Here is a 19,347-nt window from a genome sequence, read left to right as displayed (position 1 = left end):
TAGCGCGTGCTGCGAAATGTCTATGAATAGCACCCTTAATGATTTGCCACGTGAAGTATTTTTATGAAACAGGCCTACTGTTCAATCATCAGCATTAATTACGTTTATGTAAGAACATTAAGTTAATAATTGGTTACAAAACACAGTTAATACATGTTAGTATGTACAAGAAACAAACACAAATATCACAAAAATATTCTATACGAATACAAAGTAAACGAATAACATTTAACCTCGTCATAGATTCAAACAACTAACCTGGCTCTTATTCCCATCCCTACTTCTCGTACTCTGCACCAGGAGGCTCTGGGTACGGGTGACGAGCTTCCTCGAGTCGAACACAGAGGTGCTAGTATCTCTAGGCTCAGGGGTGAATATCGCTGAGTCATCGTCGTCTGCGGAAGGGACGTCTTCCTTCAAGGACTGCAGAGACGCACTCCATGGTTTCCTGGGCGCATGCTCATTTAACCCCTTCCCGAAACTCAAACTTCGCTTCAGAGAAGTCCCGCCAGAGTTCACGAGGCTTTTAAGATGGCGGCGAAACGAGAATGAGCGCTGTAACGGAGGATCTTGCGGATTTTCATTTTTGTCCGATGTTTCAGCAGTTTTTTTCTGTTTCGATGATACTTTCTTTTTTGTGTCATCTTTAGGTGGAGTTGTGGTTGATACTTTCTTTTGTCTGGTGTTCTTCTTCGACTGCTTCCTCGAACTGGACGCGGCGTCCAGTTGGCTGCTGAGTGTCATGGTTTTAACATCCCAATCCTGCAGTAGGTTTTCTTCAGTGACAGATTCTGACAGTTCGTCGATATGGGATTCTGCAGTATGGAATACAATATAACCCACAAAATTGCAACCTGGTATGAATTTGTACTTTATGAGTTGCAAATGCTTGTCTGCAACCAAATCTATTGCAACAAATTTATTTTCGACTATGGAAGTTCTGGGTCTTAAATGTGAAATGATGTATATGGTCGAAATTATTATGAGAAGTAAGTACTTATCAGCTGTGTCACAAATTGTGTATGACTGCTCTAATATTTGTTTCTGAATCAGAAATTAGTACAATATTTTCCTTCGTTCTTATATTAAGAGTCTTATAAAATATTACTATTTTAATGGGATTATTAATCGATGAGGAATTTACTATATCTGTTGAATAAGTAGTATTATGGATGTAAAGACTAACTATTCAATCGATGACGACACAGTGACTGTAAATATTCCAATCCTTCCTCTTCCTCGATCACTCAGTGCAACAAGAAGCTGTACCGTTTCTTCAGGAAGTATTCTGCAGTTGAAGCACAGATTCACAAATGCAAATAACCAATCAAAGATCGTTATCACTTCACAAAACACAAACTCTTGCCTAACACTCCTAAACACATTTTCAACACAGCGTTATTCACTCTTCAAGTTGGCATCACTGCACTCGGTTAAGTTTTCATACGGTACTGTTTATAAGAAATTCTACAGCTGTTGATATGTGTCAAAGTCACATTGACAAATTACGCAACGCAGTTCTGCAGTGGAGTGAAGACGGGGGGAGAAAAAAGACGCTCGATTTCCGCAAGCTGTCCTTCACAGGTGCTGCCTGTGTCTTCTCGCACTGCAAACAGACCACTGTCCTCCCGAGCGAAATGACATTTGCATAAACTATAGGCTGGCACGTGTTAGATGCTTGCCAAAATGTTACGTAAGCAAGTTTCCACCGGTCGGAAACCCTTCATTTCTAACCGACAGCAGCAAGAGACGGTGCAATGCGGCAAAAATCCTTATTGCCATGTGCAACTTGATCAATATCGTCACAGTTTTAATGTTTATGGATGTCGTAACTTGCTGCTTTTCCTACAGGTATGATGTTTCTCCTCACTGGCTGACATCCCTTTAAATTAAGAAAAGAGCTAACTAAAATTTGAACAATTACAAGAAATCAACAGAAAAAAAACATAGTTTAGTCAACTCTCCGAAGAAAGTCTGAACCTCACAAGTTAAACCAACAAGACACTACTTATAAGGCAACTAGGCCAGGAGATAATGGGGTAGTTTGGCCAGTTCCTTTTCCCCTCCATTGCATACATCGCTGATTAGCTACATATTACACTAATCAGATTTCAGATGTATACAAGCAATTATTGTTCTTCCTCTGACTCATATTGTGAAATGAGATTACTACCTGATAATAATCAGCCAGAACCTAAATCACAAGACACAAGTCTTAGTAGTAGAAATTCATGTTATTAAAATATTAAAGATAAGTTAAACATATAAACAAAATCCAAATGTTACTAAAGGACAAAAATCTTATGGGTTATTGCACTTTCACGGTAATTGTATCCATAAATAGACTTTTGGCTATTCCACCATGTATTGGAACTTAACATCTTCAATGTTTCGGAGCTAATACAGAGTACGGCACTTAACGTTTTCTATTTTCAAAATGTCGTCATATACAGAGGTGACAACAACACTGAAAAATTTTCGGCACGTTATATAATAGTCTTGAAAGTGGGGGAATCTATAAGACGTAAGAGAATATTACTAGATAGGCATACTTAGTAGGATAATATAATAGGTCTTGGGTGTCGGTTATATTTCTGGTTGCGTTTTTGCCGAGGTTTTCCCCAACTGTAAGGTAAATATCAGGTAATCCATGGCGAATTTGCCTCATCTCGCCAAATACCATTTCGCTATCACCAATTCCATCGACGCTAAATAACCCAGTAGTTTATACAGCGTCGTTAAATAGCAGACTAAAATGATAATAAATATTCTATTATTACTATTATTAATATTATTATTATTACTACTACTACTACTACTACTACTATCCTGGTACTGCTGTTGATATAAACCTACAACATATACGGTATTTCCCAGTTTCAACTCCCTTTCGAATCATATTAAGTGATTTTTTAGCTCTAAAAATAGAAACCCTTGGACGCATTTCATCTACGAATCTAGAATCTAGTGGAACGTACAGTACTCATAAGCTACCAAGAACGACTAAAAAAGTTATAATTAGGCACAGGATCCCATATACTTTAGCAACTAACGTATTCAAGCATGCATTACACAATTCCTTAAACCAATCATTCCAACAAACTTCGGATGTATACAGTCTGGTACTGATGAAAATTGTGCCATCCTCCTCGTTGCTTCCGATGTGGGTTAGTTTTTTACAGTAGATCAAGAATTTGTCTGCGAGACCGAAGCAACAATCGTGTTTTAAGTGCACATTCGTACTGTTGTGTTAGTTTAAGAGTGTGTTTGTGTCCAGTGCTGGAGAATAGCTCTCGGTAAAATCCAACAGAGAGATTCCTCCTTTCCTCTTTTCTTAACTTTCCCTGACATGCAGCTCCGAAACGTTGGATGCCTGAACACCTAGCATTTAGGACATAATGCAAATGCCCCCAAATATTGTACGACCTAATGTTTATTGATTTAAGTGGACCACGCTGCACCAGTTTAATTCACTGAATAGTTGAAATCATGGTTTCCGGTAGACGATCAACAGAATATCCTCACTCTCTTAAAAGAAAATGACAACAGAAGTTCACCCCCATTAGCCAATATAGTAAATAGTAAAGTTTTAGTTGAGTGCCGGTTGTTTTGACGTGACTACGTCTTTATTGAAGGTATAAACCGAAAAGATGTCAACCGGAAAATGTCACATTTCATATGTAACAAGAAGCAGTGACTTCATAAGAGCGCATCCACAGTAATATTGCTGTAGTAGTAACAGGAGTGATAACACCAAGCATTGAACAAACAAATAAAAGTATAGGACGAGTTCATATCATACGAGAAAAGTACTGCCAGAAACAAATTATAGTATAGGACGAGTACATCTCGTATGTGGAGTACTGTAAAAATGAAAGAGACATGAACCAGCACAGTCACGTATTGAACGGGATTAAAACCCCTGATGCACAATGACCAAAATCATCAACTTACTGCAGTTATTTTTTTCTACAACCTATATTTTATTCTGTTTCCAATATGACAGCTAATCAACGTTGTAAAATAACCGCATCACCTTGCTGGGAACGCAGAAACTTCCAACTTGCTGTTAAGGTAAGCGTTCACTACATCGTATCGCACTCATCGGACGAATCGCACGGATCGGAAAAAGACAATCTTTGCTGTAATTGTTATGTAACTGCGTTCACTACATCGTATCGCACGCATCGGGTCTCGGTAAATCCGTCCACGTTTCTCAGATGAGCAACTTTTGCGATGCGTGCGATCATGGCCTTCTTTAATAAATCAATTTTAATTGCTCAACTGTTACTATTATGTTGTGCCATGTTCAGTGTCGTGCCAAAATGCAGACGAAAAATGTATTTCTCTTGTAGAAAACTGCGAATAACTATATAATTTAAGGCATCCCCATTACAGTAATCAAGTCGTTTCTTACATATAAATTATGTAACCAATATCTCTTTCGTTTCTTCCTCTTCAATTAAGAAGCATGAAACAATTACAAACTCTTATTCGCAAACACTCATGATTAATAGACCTAACCCCAAAACTCGTCTGTTTTCAGCAATGTCAATATCGTACGTCATATGTTTTAAACAGCTGATAGGAAATCCGATGAGACGATGAGGTAGAGCCATTACAGTGAACGCACTCCATTTAAAATATCCGTAGCGTGCGATTCGTCCGAGGAGTGCGATACGATGTAGTGAACGCTTACCTTTACTCGCATGCGCAGACACTCTTTACCCACAGTTCAAAGACCACCGTCTCCTGTTTTACATTAAAACTGTTAATTAAATCGAGCCATGTTGGTAATAGAAACTTTGTGACGCGCTGTTACTCGCCGAATGGAGTTTCCTTGGTGCAGTTATTGTGTAACGGCGTGCTTCACGAGCTTTATCTCTATCAGGCCGGCTATCTCCAGATTGGGCGGTAATTAAAAGTCGGCCAGGTGGCGGGAGTATTACCTCGCAGCCACTGTTGATGAGAAACAGGGCAAGGGGAGGGGAACCCAATATCACACGGGAAGAAAGTTACGGCTCGTGTTTCTAAACAGCATTTGTGAATTACTGTGCACAGCTGGAAAAATAATTTTTCTTTTTCCTTCCCTATTGACAAACAAATGTTTCGCTTTCAATGTAATTGCTCTGTGTTTATTTCAAGCATATTAAACTGTCATCAGAAGTGTGGGTGGTATGCGATATAAAGAATGAGAAAGAAGGTATGTTTATTTAGAACTTGACGGAGATATAATTTCGAAATGTCAATTACGGAAAAGATAGGCGACATTAAGTTAAGAAATATGTAATTTAATATATAAGTAGGCTATTAATATTTTAATAACAATTTATAAAATCACTATAGCAATGGCTAGCTTTTACTTAGCGATTATAAGTTCAAATAATTTTCTAGACTAGACTATTTCACGACTATGTACCAATTTCTAGGTCATTTAGCGTATATGGAATTGGAGATAGCGAGATAGTATTTGGAGAGATGAGGTCGAGGATTCGCCATGAATTATCTGACATTTGCCTTACAGTTTGGGAAAACTTCGGAAAAACCCAAGTAAGTAATTAGTCCAAGCGGGAACTGAACCCAACGCCTGAACGCAGCCCCGGATAAGTAGACAATCGCGCTTTCGTCTGACCTTTCTAGTCGCTTCCAATCTTCTCTAAAATACCTAAAAGACTATATTATTACATTTTGATTATAATTGTGGTGACTCCACATCACGGGAAGTTCCATCGTAAACATAACCAATACAAATAGAACATCCCAAAGTAGAACATCAGGTAAATGCCGACGGGAAAATGAAAACCCATAGACAGATAGTAGCAATAGTAGTACGAGGGTTGTAAATAAAGCACTGGCAACACAGAAAGTACGAACATCTGAACTTACATAGAAAATACATTTACATCCCTTGAATATAATCTCCAGCGTGTTCCTGTATCTTTTGCCAAATTCGTGGTAACCGTTGAATGCCGTTAGCGAGGTTGTTTCTGTTGATCTCTCTAATGGACTGCATTACTGCATGAAGCATTGATGTAATATCTGGAAACCTCTTGCTTCTAAGTGGTTCTTTCAACCGTGGAAACAAGTCGTAGTCACAAGAACTCATGTCAGGGGAATACGGAGGATGTTCCAATACTTCCCAATCCCATCTCTATAGCAATTCAGCCACTGCTACGAGCATTATCATGCAAGATGAAAGGTGGATTGTCTCTCAGGAAATGTGGACGTTTGCTCCGCATAGTTGGATGTACTGTAGGTTGTGTTCGAGAAAATGTTGGTAGTACGCTGCATTGACATTTTGGTCTTCAGGTATACGGCATGACTAAAGATAACATCTTCACTGTCGTATGCCACTATCAGCATGTCTTTCATCCTAAAGGGTTCATATCGCACACTTTTGGAAGTGGTGATTCTTGTGATGCCATTCATTAGACTGACGTTTTAGTTCAGGCTCGTATGCCCGTGCCCAGGTCTCGTCAATGGCAACAATACGTTGCAGCAATACGTCCCTTTCGTTGTGGTATCTTTGTAGGTGAAGTTGAGCTATTGCGTATCGCTACCACTTCTGTACACTTCTGTCAGGTTATGAGAAGCCAGCGTGCTGCAGTTTTTCTCATGTGGAGGTTTTTCTTCAGGATGTGCCACACAGTTTGATGACAGAGTCCAACCTCGATGGATAATTCTCGTTGAGTCCAGCGATGGTCAACAACAAGGAGACCTCGCACTAACTCCACTTGTTCGTCACAAATGAACGGGCGACCTATGCGAGCCATATGTTACGTCAAATTCCGACCCGTACGAAATGTAGATATCCATCTTGCAACCATCCGATGCGGTAGTGCATCGTTGCCACAAGTTTCATGTAACCCTTGATGACATTGGCGTCCATTTCTACCACGGGCTACCTCGATTTTTATCCACGATCGCTGCTCAAGTTTAGTAAACATGCTTCAGAGAAGTTAAAAATAGTGCTCTACATTTAACCACGCACAATAACAACATGTATTTTGTCATAGCAACCGGGTTTATGATTCAATACATTGACAATATCTCCAACTACGATCACCAGTTGTCTCGTATCGCATGCGAATGCGCATGACATTCCCGGCAGTGTTGCCACTACTTTATTTACAACCCGTGTATTTTAAACTAATAGACGCTGTAATAAATATAAATGTAAAGATTACGTGTAATAGGAATCCGGACATGTATGAACTTATCAAAAGACGAAGAAACTAAAAAAGTGAATATGACCATATAAAAATATTTTAGTAAAGACGGCAGGAAATCCATCACAAAAAGTGAAAGAGCTAAATTTTCAGCTGTCAAAATTATATAGTCAGTCAATATTTATAATTATTTTGCTTAAGTTACGCTTTAAAAATAACATCACTATAAAATTTTATTCAAATCAGCAAAATAAAATAGCAAAATGTGCAATATTTACATTCGCCAATAGTCTAATGGCATCCAATACGAATAGATGGATTATACACTACAAAAGCGTCTAAAGTCTCGTCACATTAATATTGAAACAACGTTTGAATTATACAAAACATTAATAAGACTTGTAGTGTTATATGGGTGTTGAATATCGGCTACGAGTGAAAACATGGAAATAAGGTCAAAACCTTTGAAAGGAAAATCCTTATAATAATACATGACCTAGTACATGACAGTGGTATTTGGAGAACTAGATTCCATCCTGAATATATCATGTTAATTCCGTGAACCTGACATAAAATGAAGTCAAAGCAAGAAGAATTAGTTGGCTGGGACATGTCATGAGGAAAACTGGAAATGATCCTTGTGTAAATGTTAGTCGTGACCCATCCATTAGGAATCAGAAGAGTTGGACGACCCCCAATGCAATTATTGTTACGACGTTGAGGATGTCCTTAAATCTGGAGAGATATGAATGGAGGAAAATCGTTGGGAGGGTCAAGGGCCGAAACACTGTAGAACAAGAAGAAGAATTACAGTATTTGCTAGTTAGCTACATTCAAGGAAAAATTACTATCATTTTACTATCGTGAAAAAATTCCTTATAATGTACTGACTACAAAAGTGTATCACTCTGTATACTCGTACAGTAAATATTCGTATTCTCATAAACCCTATGGTTTTTATATGCTTCAAGGTGTTCTCAATATAACGGCTTTTATAAAAATTATTAGCAGTAATAATTTGGTCTTGATTCCACTATTATTATTATTATTATTATTATTATTATTATTATTATTATTATTATTATTATTATTATTAGTATTAGTATTATCAGATGATATATTTTAAAAATAAAAAAGAATGATTACAATGTAACTCATACAAGAAAAGAGCAGTAATATATTTATTTTGTAAATCACAATCGAAAGATGCTACATATAAACATAAGTGAAGTTTCTAATTATAAGGTAAGTTGCTAAGAAAACATAACCTAAGATAACGAATAAACGTATTCGATAAGAATTTCAATTAGAGCACAGACAGACTATTGATAAGATTGGAAATACTACAACGCAAGTTATTACGAAAATGTAAAGGAAAACGGATGTCATAAAGCGTACTTCCTCATTGTGTACAGAAACCTGTGTATGTGAAAGGCAAAAATTAATTAATAAATTATCCACGATCACATTTTTACAGGCACCTTTCCTTCTCGAAGTCGTAAAACTCCCAATTTCAGGAATTCTCTCTGTGTTACAAACGCTGCATCAGGGACATACACGCATAACAAGTGTCACCAGCAATAAATCACCTGCTTACAACCCGCCCCACAAGCGGTACGTGCTCAGCAAACTTTAAGGCTTCAAAATCTTGTTTACTAAGGACCATGAGGTGCTGCGAAAAAGCAAACTTTGACTGTAAACATTTCTGGGGTTATATAATGCACATTTTTCTTTCACTTGGAACTATTTATTATGTAATAACGATTCAAGAAGAAAATCACTGGAGACTATATTCAGTAACTATTTTGGGTAAATATGAAATATATATGCCCAATAATCACATCTTTGTCCATAGTAGGGCCTATATGGAGAACATGTACACATTTTGACAGACGGAGAGGGAAAACGCATGGACAAATAGGTAAATAGTCATATAGATGGATAGGCAGAAAGAAGAACAGACGTGTACTGAAGAGTATTTTATCGGTATGAACATTATGAAAATGCGCCTTTTAAAAAAAATCCCGATTTCTTGTAGCATCACAATACTTTCGATAAATTTCTCATAAGAAAAAGAAAAAAGTAACAATAGTTAAGATCCATAAGGTTCATACTGATAGCCCTGTATCAGCGTAGTTATAATTTATATACACGTTCATTCATTCATAATGTTCTGCCCAAGAACAGGTCTTTCACTGCAAACTCAGCATTTTCCAGTCTTTTCTATTTTCTGCCTTCCACTTGTCTCTGCATATAATGATCCATATATTTTAATGTCGTCTAACATCTGATATCTACTTCTGCCACGAACTCTTCTCCTGTTCACCATTCCTTCTAGTGCATCCTTCAGTAGGCAGTTTCTTCTAAATCTGTGACTCAGCCAATTCCTTTTCCTCTTTCTAATCAGTTTCAGCATAATTCTTTCTTCATCCACTCTATCCAATAAAGTTTCCTTTCTTACTCTGTCCATTTCACACGCTTCATCCTTCTCCATATCCACATTTCAAATGCTTCAATTCGCTTCTCTTCACTTCGTCCTAATGTCCATGTTTCTACCCCATACAATGCTATACTCCACACAAAGCACTTTACTAGTTTCTTCCTTAGTTCTTTCTCCAGAGGTCCGCAGAAGATGCTCCTTTTTTATTAAAAGCTTCCTTTGCCATTGCTATTCTCCTTTTGACTTCTTTGCAGCAACTCATGTTACTGCTTATAGTACATCCCTCGTATTTGAAGCTGTCCACTTGTTCTACTGGCTCATTTAGAATTCGCAAGTTTATCTTCTGTATTTTTCTTCCTATGACCATGCTCTTCGTCTTGTTGGCATTTATCTTCATTCCATACTGCTCACCACAGTTGTCATTTAGCTCTTGAAACATATCCCTTAGTAACATCTCCTCTTCTGCTAACAACGCCATATCATCAGCAAATCTTATGCACTTTATTCTTCTTCCTTCTACTATCACTCTTTCCATGTTCTGAAAACAGTTTTTCACAAAATCCTCCAAGTAGATGTTGAACAGGGTAGATGATAAAAGGCACCCTTATTGTACTCTTCTTATGTCACTTCCGACATTTCTTCTCCTATCCTGACTTTGACTCGTTTCATATAAAGGTTACTGAACAGCCTCCTCTCTTTCCAATCCTTTCCAATTTTCTTTAGGATCCCTATCAGTTTATTCCAATCCACTCTATCAAACGCCTTTTCTAGGTCCACAGATACTATATACTATATCTTTCGCCGATTGTTCGTAGCAGTCCAATCCCATATCTCGTACCTTTTCCCTTCCTGAAGCCAAACTGCTCTTCTTCCATCTTAGAATATAAACGTCGATTCAGTATTCGCAGAAGAATCTTCGCCGAGTGTGATATCATGCTAATAGTCCTCAATTCGTTACATTTCTTATATACACGTTATTACACAAAAATTGTTTAGTTAGCCATTCCTTCAGACTGAAAAATTAAAGCTGTCCAGAATTTGTAATTCGCAATGTATAACACTGACACGGATATGATAACATACGTACGTTAGAAAATTACAGTTACAGAGTGCAGTGTTGTTTGTGAATGGACATCCTTAGCTCTGACTAACGTATTATTTCCGAAACCACTCTAGTATAGAATGCCCTTGAACTAGCGACCGAGTTCGGAAATGAATTCGTAAGTCGCTCACACCAAAGTTTTTGTAGCAGAACGTACGAACGGAATTGTGGCCGCCTCCAGCATTGCACATTAACCTCTTTCGCAGGATTCGGAAACTACAGACTATGCTGCTTTCAGATCTTCGAAGCTATTCTTAACTTTAAGTAAGCCACCAAAGTTCAGTTGACAGAGCTCTAGCTAAACGAACCAGAGATAAAATTTCGGCGATCTGGAGTTGCATTTATGGTGGACAAAGTCAAGATTTGTGAGAGTTTTTCTAGGGACTCTCCCGTTCTTTCCTCGTATCCACCAACGCTCTCTACGAATCATCTTTTATCATCATTTCAGACTCAAAAATAGGAAATCACGTGTATATGTATGACGTCGAATTGATCATTCAACATATGGCGGGTATTCCGGAAAGATAATCATCTCTAAATCTAGGCCTATATAATTTTAAAGAAAAAATTGTGTATACATTAGGATAAAAATAAAGAATCACACTGAAAGTAATTATAAACTCTCTAATCATTAGAATATCATCATCATCAATATCATTATCGTCATCGATAATTTTAAGGCTCGTGGTCTATTTCTTTAAACGAATTAAGGTCGCCTGGCCAACAATTCAGAAGGTCTTCCTATTCTTTTTTTTTTCTTCCGGCCGCTAGTCTAATAAGTTGTAGAGATGACAATTAGGTCTAGAGGTGATATTTTATTTAATTAAATAACACAGAAGAAATTTCATTTAGATATCAAGATCAGAAGCCTCAATTTAAAATCCTAAACAATGTGGAGCGTTTAAGGAATATTCCAGCTGTGAAATCATAGCTCAATGTAATATAATTAAATTCATCATAATACATTGAAGAGTTCATTCCCAAACCACTAATAAAACAAATAATTTAATTCTTCTCTTAACTTCATATTAAACCAATATATTGCAACCATTAATAAAATGTAAATTCTAACTTAACTTTAGAAAGAAGTTAGAGAAAATTAACATTTTAATTCTTGCATTTATCTTCTAGCCTTTACCTTTCACCATCTCTCTTACTTTATCAGGTAGATACAATTACAAATTAAATGTTCACAAAAACTGATGTGAATATGTAATAATATTTCAGATAGGATTTTTTTCCAACTTTCGGTAGCGTCAGAATCTCAATAATATTGAAGAATAAAAACATTCATATTATGTGCCGATATATTTCAAAACGTAACATTTGCAAATCATTGTGGACATGTTTTTCCTACATTCACGACACCGAAAGGAGTGTTTTTATATTTCTCAGTCTGAAATCTATTACCTTGAACTCTTGAACCTCGAGTTACAAATTTAGCGAGACAAATACTTTAGGTCGTGAAAGGTTCCACTTATGATATTAAAAAATAAATTATAGCAAGATATCAATTAATGGCTGAATTAACGCTACTTACATAATCGATCCAATTGGGACATGCTTTACGACCCTGTACTGCCATTTAGCGAGAGCAGGTTATCGTTTATAATATTGAATTCAGTTGATCTGAATAAACAAAGACAATCGTGACAATTTAATCGATTACTTTCAATTAAGCATATTATTTAACGATGTTGAAATTATAAAATGACTGCAAATCATTATAAATATGCCTAAGTGGTTGTAAACAATTTAACTGTAAAAACTTATATAGCAAATATAATTAAATGCAAAGGAGAGTTACAATGCACTCTTCATTTGCTAAGTCCGTTAGTATGAGGTTCTTAATGGTACAATAATTAGAGTCCATTACATTCTTCGTATGTCACCCTCGTGGACGAATAATTACCTATTACAATTGCCATTAGATCCGGGATTCGCATGTTCAAGCCCTGTTAAGTACGATGTACTTTAAGGGCGAGAAATTCATTGCCATGGCTCCCATTGAAACTAGACCTGGATTTACGGCAAGTAAAAAATCTATTTTGCGACTGAGTGTGCTTCAGACAAAAATTATCAGACCATTTATACACCATATAAAAGATGCAATTCTCTAATAAAAGTCTCTCACTGAGATTAAAAAATTATTTCCCATTACATTACCCTCAATTCCAGAAATAAAAGCCTTGACACCGTGAGAATAATTACTGATTTCATGAAGGTCTTCACTGACCATGTCTGAAGATGTTACTATATTAACATACGGAGGGTTGTTTCCGATCTCTGATAACGAATTTGAATGACGTCATGTGCGTCAGGAATCACACAGACAGTTGAATTGCGACGAGAGGTGACAGACCAGTAGTGGGTGATTTCACAATCAGAGTGCACGGTGTATATATCACAGTATAGTCCGGGTCAGCTTACTCCATAGCCTTAGGGCGAAACCTAACCATTCCCTCCCCATTACTACATATGCTAGTGGATTGTGGTGATTTTCTAGTTTGCAGGTTGAATTTTCTTTTGCCAACTTCGTTTCGAATTTCGATACTGACAAATACTATAAATGGTAGTGATTTTGTAATTAGTATGTTGGCAGCTGAAACAAATATCGACCGGTACTGGAGTTCCATCAAATTAAAATTTTACTAGATTTCTGAGCCGGTTACTGGAAGCTTGTGAAATTTGAACATACTAATAATTAATTAATATCAGTATTAATTTTAATACATAATAGTTATTTTGTGTGTTGCGTTGTGGTTATAATTCAAGACTATAGTCAGGTAAGTTTTCGGAGTTAGTATTAATAATTTCATGTGGTCAAACAAAATACATTTTTAGGTTGGTCTCGTGAGTCAATTGTTCAGTCAGACCATTGAATTTCGTATTGCCAGACAAATTACTTGACATGTTGATCCCTTTCCCGTATTGTTTGCCTATGAAAATATGTTACAAATTATTAAATTATTTAGAATAACCTTCCAATATAAAGTACGGTAAGTAAATAAGTCATTTAGTACGTAGGATCGTGTGATATCTGGTAACAGTTGGCAATACTGACAAGACGGCAATATTTGCTGTTTAGGACCCTCACTACAGCAATGCTCAAGAAAATCGAGCCTTTTTGGGAAGGGTACATAACAACCCTTTCCGATGCAAATTACAGTTACGTGAAAATCATAGGAGCCTGCAAAAAACGTGGTTTCGTTATTTCCAAGAAAGACATCTTGTGTGTATGTAATAAGATTGGCAACGCTCGGATGGGATTAATTCCAGAGTGGAAAAAGCAAGCAAATCTACTCCCGTCACAAGTAACCGCACCTCACGAGATGATACAAATTAATTCCATTCGAGCTTTACCTGTCTTATTAAGTACACAGAAGATGCCTTTCTTGGAAATAACGAAACCTCGTTTATTGTAGGCTTATTTTATTTTCACTTAACTGTACTTGGCATTGGAAAGGGTCGTAATGTACTCCTCCCAAAAATGCTCGATTTTCTTGAAAATTTCTGCTGTGAGTCGCCGTGCACTCTGACTATGAGATCACTCACTACTGGTCTGTCACCTCGCGCCACAGTTTAGCTGTCGTGTGACTCCTGACGCACATGATGTCATTCAAATTCGTTATCAGAGATCGGAAACAACCCTGCCTTTAAATGCTCATACATAAAACAAGAAATAATTTAAACCATTCGTTTTTAAGATGAAAGAATGTTAGGATAGCGCAAATATGTTTCTTTATTATTCAAATTTTGGACACCTTTTAACGCCTATCACCTCTTCATCACACATACTGACATTAAGTACACACGTCGCGCGAGTAGGAGACTGATCTCAAATTTCTATGTTAATGAAAGGAGTCAATACAACAAACGACTGGCAACTCTACGAAGTACTCGTTCTTCATTTCGAGAAGCACTTGAGACTGCGCTGAAATTTAAACCGTTTGAAAGTAGGCTTTCAACTGAGCAAACATAATTATGGAAAAGAGCGCTGTTCGTTCAATTATATCCATTTGAATATTAATAAGGAACGACAATGTAAAACAACTCTTATGAAGCATCTCGGCAACAGGGACAGCTATCGTGATCACTCTTTTCATACAACTTTATTATCTGAAGCCACTCTTAGCTACTGTGTTTTGCATCCCATCGAGTATGGAAGTTTGTCCCTCACAGATGCGATGTCGTGCGTTGTTTTACAAGTCGTCGTACTAAATTTAAATCTGTGGCTGTCTGCATAGTATAAGATTTAGATTAATATGAAATCAGGAAATAAATAAGTAAAATATAACATAAGAAAAAATAAAAATGTAAAGACAAGAAGTTGAGAAAATTATTTTGAACTGAAGGAAATAACGGAAAAGAAAGAAGGGTAAGTAACTAAAGCATAATAAAACAAAAGGAAAGCAAAACAGGAAATGAAACGAGGAAAGAATGACTAAAACAAAGGAAGGAAAAAGAAAAGAACAAAATAAATAAAGAAAAAATTAAAGAGGGCAGAAACAGGTAAAGAAAGAGCTACCGATAAATAAAAATGAGCAAATGGCAGACGACATAGTGATATAAAAATGAAAGGGGATGAGAGAGAGAAAGAAGTGAGAAGGGGGAGAAAGGCTGGAAAGGGATGAAGCAAAGGAAGTATGAAAGGAGGGAAGGAGATAGCATATCCCAGACAATGCTAACCACCAACCAGATATTTTAGACATCTTTTTACTCAAAAACATAAATTTCCATTCCAAAATTTCGGTTCATGATTCGTTAGCAAATTCAGATCATAAACCCGTTATAATTACGTTCCGAGCGCAACTAGAATTATCTCCCCCAAAAACTGTGCTAATGTACCAAGCAGCTGACTGGGACCTCTTTAGAGATAAGTTGGACGCTCTCACAGATGACTTGGTTCCTACGTCATCTGATGAGATCGAAGAAGCTGCTAAAATGCTAACGAACGCTATACAGGAATCTATGTCGGTAATTCCAACAAAAATTATCATTCCGGGAAAATTAGAGCTTCCAAATGACACCTTAATATTAATTAGGGAAAGAAACGACTGCCGGCGCGCCTGGCAAAGAACGCGGGACCCTCGCCTAAGACCACGGATAAATCGTTTGAAAAGGGAAATTTCTCAGAAAATAAACGATCAGATTATCCAAGCCTGGACTCAGAAAGTTAGTAAATTAGATACCGACAATATGAGCGAGGTGTGGAAAATCACAAAATTCTTCACTAAGCCATATAGTAATATCCCTCCCATCCAGCACAATGGGAGAATATATCATAGTCCAGAAGAGAAAGCTACGGTTTTTGCGGAAGTCCTCGAGAACTCCTTCAATCCACATGGTGACTTGTATGACAGACAAATACATGACCAAATAACACAAGACATAACTACGTACTTACTTAACGTGGACCTCAACAATAACGACGCGCCACAGATCCGTCCTGCTAGCGTTCACGAGGTAAAATGGCAAGTTAGACACCTGCCAAATAAAAAAGCTCCTGGCCCCGATGGCATACAGGCTGAAGTACTGAAAGAGCTATCACAAAAATCGTTTAAATTACTGACGAATATCATAAATGCTATCTTTCGGATAGGATATTTTCCTAACATTTGGAAACACTCGAACATTATTCAAATTCCTAAACCAGGAAAGAATAAATCCGATCCACGTAATTATCGACCCATTAGTTTATTAAATGTTTTAGGTAAAATTGCGGAAAAGATCATACAGAAAAGATTGAAATCCGAACTCGGAAACAAAGATCTAATCCGAAACGAACAGTTTGGATTCCGTTCAGGTCACTCGTGCACACAGCAATTGCTGCGCACAACGGAATTCATTACCACCGCATTCAATTTAAATCGAACAGTAGCGGCCATATTCCTAGATTATACACAAGCCTTTGACAGGGTATGGCATGCGGGCTTGATATACAAATTAATTAACAATAATTTAAATTGCCGACTAGTAAAACTGTTAGAAAATTATATTCGGGGCAGAACGTTCCAGGTTAAACTGAACGACGTGCACTCAACGTCGCGAGGTATTAACGCTGGTGTGCCTCAGGGCAGTATTCTGGCACCGACTCTTTTCCAAATCTATATTAATGACCTACCTTTTAATCAAAATTTCAATAATAGTATTTTAGCACTATACGCTGACGACTCGGCATTTCTCACTGCTTCGTGGAAGCCAACTGTCGCCATTACCAGGCTACAAGGTCACCTGCGTGACATTGAACCATGGCTCCTCAGATGGAGAATCAAATTAAATATATCTAAAACACAAGCCATCTTATTTAGCAGAAGAAATAAATTCAATAGACCGGGTATAAATCACACGAAGTTAGCAATAAATGGATCACAAATCGAGTGGAAAACTTCAGTTAAATATCTCGGAGTAACACTAGACAGACGGCTCACATTTTCAGAACATATACTTCAAAAACTCAGACTTGCCAATGCTAGAATGGTGGAGCTTTACCCAATATTAAATAAAAGCAGAAACCTAAATTTACACACAGCCCTAACTTTGTATAAAACATTAATTAGGTCAGTAATATTATATGCTTGTCCTGCTTGGGGACATGCACCTATTACAGTCCGTAAAAAATTACAAGTTTTCCAAAACAAAATTTTAAGATTCATCACAGGACTTCCTAGAGTAACTCCTGTTAGATTGATTCATGAAGAACTAGAAATTTCGACAATTCAAGAATATATTTCACATCAAGCCTTCTGCACGTACACAAAGTCGTACAGCAGCACAAACGCACTAATTTCTTCATTAGGAAATTACAACCCTGCGTTAGACAAACATAAAAGACCTAAGAGCGTACTCCACCCTCTAGCTTGGAACGACAACGTACAAGACGAATACCAACTTGAACAATAAATAACCACTTGACTCCACACACAGACAAGGCTATTAATGCATTAATAATGTTATTTCTCTGTTTCAGGGTCATCACGTTATTGGCAGTTTAGATCCATTGCCCAATTGTTAACACTTTTATGGACCTTTAATGTATGTGAATTTTGAATAATGATTAAATTAAAACCTCCCACCCGAACATATTCCGACCAAACTATAGCCAATTGGCTTGTCGTCAGCACGACATCTCATCCTGCTCTAGGTTTTTCCGTGGTTTCCCTTGAGCAATAAGACAAATGTCGGGATGAGCCCTAAAAGAAATGGGCCACGGACCACTTCCCTTCCCCCACTCTTACTCTTCTACTATCACAAAGAACTTGCTAATTTCTTAGATACCAACCCTGAATCATGACAATAGGGGAACATAAATATATTGTAAGTTCACAGGGCTAACGGCTTCGAAGCTGGGTACCTGGTTCTAATGAAGTGCACTGGTAGCAATCTAAAACATGGGGGCATGAGATAGTTACTCTGCCTGCCATTAAAAATTCACTTCACCAAATCCCCAAGGTAAAAAAAAAAAAAAAAAAAAAAAGAAGAGGGAGGAAAAAGCAAAAATAAGGTAAGAATAGATAAGGTAGAGAAATAGAGCAAGAAAGAAAGAAAGAGACACGAGGACGGAAAGACAAATGTTAAGTTCAAAGAATATTAATCTGTAATCGCATTTATTGAACTACACTCAAACTAAAAACACTAACGAGTAGCTTCATTTTAAAATTACTATTTACTCAAGTCGCATGTTTTTACATTTATGTACGAATCACCATTTTTGCTTTTTATTTAATACAATGTGTCATTACTTAAAAGGCCATTAGACCTATACAAAAAACTTAAGTCAAGAATGAATTTTAATAAAAACCTGTGAATAATTAATGCAAATAGTGATTTTGGTACTAGGTAATCTTATGTCTGGCATGAAAACCCTAAAATCGTAACATATTCTTTATTTCATGCCCTTTTAAATTATACACGCTATCGACAATTTTAAAAGGAAATTTGTGTTTTTATAACAATAGCTTACTGATAATGGGGGAAACAAACCTAACCACATAACAGTTTTGCGAACGTAAAAGCTGCCTAACAATCTGAATTCAAATAATAGTTTTGGGGAAAGCTGTCGACTATTGATTTTTATTTTTACTAGATGGTATAAAGTAATATTATTAGAGCGTATACGTAACGTAATTTATTCATCATTTACGATGCATTATGGGAAAAAAATCTACATAGTACAGCATGATGATAATTAATGGAACGTAACCCATGGAAACATAGGCCTACCACTAAATGAGCCGTTCAGAGCAGAAGTGGTGTAAGTCAAAATTGAGTAATGAGGTTTAAACTGTTAGTAATCAGTGGATAGCACGAAGGACATATTAATTGCTACTTTGCGTTGTATTTTACAGAACTTTTACTTTAAACCTCATTACCCAATTTTGACTTACACCACTTCTGCTCTGAACGGCTCAAATACTCTTTTTGTTCACTACAAATTCCCCTTAGACTTTTCGGAATTCGAACACGGGGGAAAACCAACGCTCAACTATCTGAGGGCCTGTAACGTATTTTATAAATACGACTATTGGACCGTATTCCACGTAAGCTATTCTAGAAGTTTGTCGACAGTCTGCGTTGCTATAGGCCCAACCTGACTGTACATAAAATTAGTATTAATTTTACAATGTGCTAGTCAT

General features: G+C 36.9%; 1 protein-coding gene across 1 annotated transcript in view; it reads right to left on the bottom strand.

The window, feature by feature from the left end:
• The window catches only part of LOC138705937 (pleckstrin homology domain-containing family G member 5-like), a 705,365-nt gene that overhangs the window by 667,858 nt on the left and 18,160 nt on the right, over nt 1–19,347 (bottom strand). The window contains exon 2 of the mRNA XM_069834734.1: nt 259–1,882. Within this exon, the coding sequence (XP_069690835.1) occupies nt 259–744 (486 nt within the window). The 5' untranslated portion in view covers nt 745–1,882. The remainder of the gene's footprint in view (nt 1–258; nt 1,883–19,347) is intronic.

This window comes from Periplaneta americana, chromosome 9 (assembly GCF_040183065.1).
Source record: "Periplaneta americana isolate PAMFEO1 chromosome 9, P.americana_PAMFEO1_priV1, whole genome shotgun sequence".
In the NCBI taxonomy this organism is placed as follows: Eukaryota; Metazoa; Arthropoda; class Insecta; order Blattodea; family Blattidae; genus Periplaneta; species Periplaneta americana.
Note: the sequence above shows the minus strand (reverse complement) of the source record. Positions and strands in the feature narration are given on the sequence as shown.